Source organism: Orycteropus afer, unplaced genomic scaffold (genome assembly GCF_000298275.1).
Source record: "Orycteropus afer afer isolate SDZICR_OR568_19922 unplaced genomic scaffold, OryAfe1.0 scaffold00091, whole genome shotgun sequence".
NCBI lineage: Eukaryota > Metazoa > Chordata > Mammalia > Tubulidentata > Orycteropodidae > Orycteropus > Orycteropus afer.
The window spans coordinates 2,807,679-2,811,205 of record NW_006921678.1 but is presented as its reverse complement, the minus strand read 5'-3'; the positions used below and the strand labels follow the sequence as shown (position 1 = coordinate 2,811,205).

Here is a 3,527-nt window from a genome sequence, read left to right as displayed (position 1 = left end):
CTAAAGTTTGACATGGATGTGTGTGTGTGTATTTTATATATATATATATATATATATATATATATATATATATGAAACCATGAAACATATATATCAGAGCTCTGGTAGCTTAGTGCCTAAGGCATTTGACAGCTAACCAGAAGGCTGGCAGTTCAAACCCACCAGCTACTCCTTGGAAGGAAGATGGGGCAATCTACTTCCGTAGTGATACTGCCTTGGAAACCCAAGGAGGGGTCACAATGAGTCAGGTCTGACTCGACGGCACATAACAACAACAGCAACATATATAATTATATTTAAACTATATATATATAATTAAAGTGAACTGATTGAAAGAAAGAAAGAAGATTATGTTTGGCAAGTATAATTTGTAAGATGGATTTTTAAATTATTAGCTAAATTTCTGTAAGTCTTCAATTTTAATTTTTTTGTTTTTCCTAAAGATACTTGCTTAGCAGCAAGGGACAGCACGAGGTGTAATTCTTCAATGTCTTCACTTTCTAACTACTTGTATGTCTTCATCTTGGGACAACTGTTACTGGGAACAGGAGGAACTCCTCTGTATACCCTAGGAACAGCTTTTATTGATGATTCTGTACCCACACACAAATCTTCTCTCTATATAGGTAAGTTGGCTTTCTTAAATGTTCAGTTTGTTTTGTCTTGTAGTTTGTTTTACTTACAAGCAAACTATGTTGTTCGTAGGTATTGTCAGGTTGGTTCCAACTCATAACTACCCTATGTAAACAGTTAGGGAATGGTGGGAACCCTACTGACATCCACATGCCTAGAGACAGTCAAGGCTTACCTTGCAAGTAAGCCTACTAAGGATTGGAGTCTCAGGGCTCTTCTGTTTACTTTTCTGCAAAGTAGGGATTTGTAGAATGGTAGTTATTGAGAAGAAAGAAAAGAACAAAAATAATAAAACTGGGAACTTAAATTTATTCCTTAGTTTCATATGAATACTTCTCTTAGTTATTGTGTATATTTTTTCTTGTTAAAGATAACCAGTGCTTTTCATTGGATAATTATTTTTGTTGAATGAAACCCTTCCTTTCTTATGCTTTGTTTATGTCTATATTTCCTCATTTTCAAAATCTTCTATTCTTTCTTTCCTATAAAATAGCAACTATTATTGGTAGCATACAGGCCTCTATGTGAAAAATACTGCATAACAAGTGAAAAACGGGCTAAGTGTAAACAGTGAACATTTGCTACCTATTAGGAAAAAAAATAGTTAACACAAAATCTCCATCCTTAAAACCCTTTGCATGCTACTCATAGTTTATGTCTTTGGATTTGCTGTTTTTCTTTGGTTGACAAATCTGTTTGTTTCACTGGATATTTTAACCCATTTACTCCTCGGAAGCAAGATTGGGCAATCTACTTCCGTAGTGATACTGCCTCGGCAGCCCAAAGAGGGGTCACTATGAGTCGGGTCCGACTCGATGGCACATAACAACAACAACATAACAACTAATATTTTGAGCTTAAATCTTTCATCTTAATATGTACTTCCTATTTGCTCTCTGTTCTTATTTCTTGTCTTTTTACTTTCTTTTGATGAATTAATTTTTATTATCTCATTTTACCATATAACTTAATATATAACTTAATAAAACACACTTTTACTATTCATTTACTAATTACCATATATAAAATCTCAAATATGAAATTCTAATATTTGTTTGTATTTTTAACACATTCTTGATAATCATAAGGTCTTCAGAAACCTTTAACTTCATTGATCTTCCTCAACTCTTTTTGTATACTTTAATCTCTTGTTTAAATTAATAAAATGTTACTATATTTTAAAATATCCATTAATATTTACCAAAATTTTCACTTTTTTTTTATGTTCTTCTGTCCTTACTTCACTTCTGAGCTTCAATCTGGGATCAATGTTTTTCTTCCTGAAGGACAGTCTTTTTTTTTTAATGAATTTTATTGAAATATAATTTATGTACAGTGAAATACACAAAACTAAAGTGACATGGGTCAATGCATTTTTTTTTTTTTTTTTTTCCTCCCTCCTCTCCCTTCCCAGGCCTGGCAACCAACAAAGAAAGTTTCCCTCCATATATAAACCTTTCCTTGACCTCCACAACAACGAACTAATGCTATATTTGTCCTTCTGTGATTGACTTATTTTACTCAGCATAATGTCCTCCAAGTTCATCCATGTTATGCAGTGTTTTGCAGACTCTACAATATTGTTTAGTGCCGCATAGCATTCCAGCGTGTGTATGTACCATAGTTTGGTCATCCACTCTTCCACTGATGGGCACGTAGGTGGTTTCCATATTTTTGCTATTGTAAATAGTGCTGTGATGAACATGAGCTTGCATGTATCTGTTCCTATCCTGGCTCTCACCACTCTAGGATATATACCTAGTAATGGAATTGCTGGGTCAAATGGTATCTCCAGTTCCAACTTTCTAAGGAATCGCTATATTGCTTTTCACAGTGGTTGTGTCACTTCACAGTCACACCAGCAGTGTATGAGAGTTCCAATTCTCCACATCCCTACCAGCATTTGTTATTATCTGTCTCGTTGAACCTTGCCATCAGTGCTGGGGTGAGACGGTATATCTCATTGTTGTTTTGATTTACATCTCTCTGATGGCCAATGATTATGAGCATCTTTTCATGTATTAGCTGACCATATAAATATCCTCCTTGGTGAAATGTCTATTCATGTCTTCTGCCCATTTTTCAATTCAATTGTTAATTTCTTTGGTGTTGAGGCATTGGAGTTTTCCATTAATCTTAGAGATAAGTCCCTTGCCAGATATGTAATTATCAGTAAATATGAATTTGTTGCTGTCATTTTTGTCATGTGCTTTTTCATTGTGTCGATTTCTTTGTTCCATATAATTTTCTATGCTGAGCTCATTTTGTTTATGAATCGGGTTATCAGTTCTTTCATTGCTGTTGTTTTAGTATTTGCTGAATATTTATGCTGGTCCTCTTTTTTATTTTGATGTGAAGGTTTATCATTTTTCTTTGAGGTTTCCCTGTGATTTATAGTTATCTTTGCAAGTTTAGAACAGTTCATTCTATCTGGTAGTTGTCTTGAGTTCCCTGCTATCTAGAAGTTCTGTAATGACACAGTTCTTTACCTCTCTTTGGTTTGTAATTGTCCTCATTTGTCAATTAATATCTCTGGTTCCCTGTTTACAACTTGTAGGCTTATTTACTTTGGATACATCCATAACTGGGTTGGTTTCAGGGTTATATCATCATGTGTGTTAATGGTCAGTTGTTGTTGGCTGTTGTTACTTCTCTGGCCATAGGGCTTCCTTTAGCATCTCTTGTAAGGTTGGTCTGGTTTTAACAAATTCCCTTAGTTTCTGCTTATCTAGAAATGTCCTAATTTCACCATCATATTTGAGGGACAATTTTGCTGGGTACATAATTCGTGGTTGGAAATTTTTATCTTTCTGGATTTTATATATACCGTCTCACTGTCTTCTTGCCTGCATGGTTTCTGTTAAGAAATCCGAGCTTAGTCTTACTGGTTGCCC

At 34.5% G+C, this 3,527-nt stretch overlaps 1 protein-coding gene across 1 annotated transcript in view; it reads left to right on the top strand.

Annotated features, from left to right (window-relative positions):
- SLCO4C1 (solute carrier organic anion transporter family member 4C1) overlaps positions 1-3,527 on the top strand; it is a 102,165-nt gene that overhangs the window by 60,824 nt on the left and 37,814 nt on the right. Inside the window, exon 3 of the mRNA XM_007942497.1 lies at positions 444-626. Coding sequence (XP_007940688.1) covers positions 444-626 — 183 coding nt within the window. The remainder of the gene's footprint in view (positions 1-443; positions 627-3,527) is intronic.